A 1,094-nucleotide genomic window follows, 5' to 3' on the forward strand; every position below is an offset into this window, starting at 1 on the left:
TCCTGGTGTCCCCAGGCCTCTAACACAGCTCCCCTCCTGGTGTCCCCTCCTGCTGTCCCCTCCTGGTGTCCCCTCCTGGTGTCCCTAGTCCTGTGTTCACCCATCTTTTTCTATACTTAGTCTCAGCTTCATTCCTGTTCCCTCAGGTTTGCCGATCATCTGCACAAATTCCATGAGAGTGACAACGGGGCAGCAGCTGGTGATTTATGGCAGTGACACCCAGGCTCACCGGAGAAATGTTGGCTGCACCCCCACCCCCCGTTTGATCAGCTGTATCTAATGACATAGACTCCCCACCCAAAAAAAATCCCCCACGGAAACTGTCTCTGTCCTCAGCCAACAGCTGCCAGATGCCCCAGAGCCCCTGGAGCCCCTTTCAAATGATGTCACAGCCCCATAGGAGCCCCAAGGTCCAGACAACCCCTGGCACACAGCTAGGCTGGGGCCCCGAGGCTCCACCCTCAGTCTAGTCACTGACCTGGCTCCGCCCACATCAGAACCTCTAGCCCTGGTGGCAGAGCTTCCTGGCTGTGATAAAGCTTGTCACCGCCCATTCTGGCATTCCTATAGGCTCTCTTAGGACCCCACCCACACCACAGAATAGGTGGAAGGCTCTTCTTGGCCTGCGGGCTTTTTGTCTGCCCTATTCCCTAGGTGGGGCAGAAGTTTGATTGAACCTCTCTGCCATCTCTAAGACAGGGAGCTATACAGAAGGCGGATGGTTTCCACTACCCCTTCCAGCACCCAATCCATGATTTGAGTTCTGCTTGCTTCTTTAGCAAAGTATTCTGGTTTCTATAAGAGGAAGTCTCTCCAACAAGGCTCCTGTGCCTCAGGCACTTCAGACCACAGTCTGCACAGCCCCAGCAAAACTACTTCTGGGCTAGGATAGCCAGGCCACCTCTCAGAGCCACCCATCTTCCTCAGCTGGATCTGATGCTTTCTTCAGCTTTGCATGTTTGAAATAAAGACTCCTTGCAGCCACAGTGGGGCCTTGTGTTCTGTGACTCTTCAGCTAGATACTGTGTGTCTGAGAGGCTAGTGGGTACCTGCAGCCCCATCCCCTGGCACTTACCTGGCAGGTAGATAGGAAC

The 1,094-nt window shown here is 54.4% G+C and overlaps 1 protein-coding gene across 2 annotated transcripts in view; it reads left to right on the plus strand.

Moving 5' to 3' along the window:
* Positions 1–981, plus strand: part of Cux1 (cut like homeobox 1) — a 333,866-nt gene extending 332,885 nt beyond the window's left edge. For both annotated transcript variants that reach the window (XM_005344585.3, XM_005344584.3), the window contains exon 23: positions 147–981. In XM_005344585.3, the coding sequence (XP_005344642.1) occupies positions 147–216 (70 nt within the window). In that variant the 3' untranslated portion in view covers positions 217–981. The remainder of the gene's footprint in view (positions 1–146) is intronic.
* Positions 982–1,094: the final 113 nt, after the last annotated feature.

This window comes from Microtus ochrogaster, chromosome 2, assembly GCF_000317375.1.
Source record: "Microtus ochrogaster isolate Prairie Vole_2 chromosome 2, MicOch1.0, whole genome shotgun sequence".
Classification (NCBI taxonomy): domain Eukaryota; kingdom Metazoa; phylum Chordata; class Mammalia; order Rodentia; family Cricetidae; genus Microtus; species Microtus ochrogaster.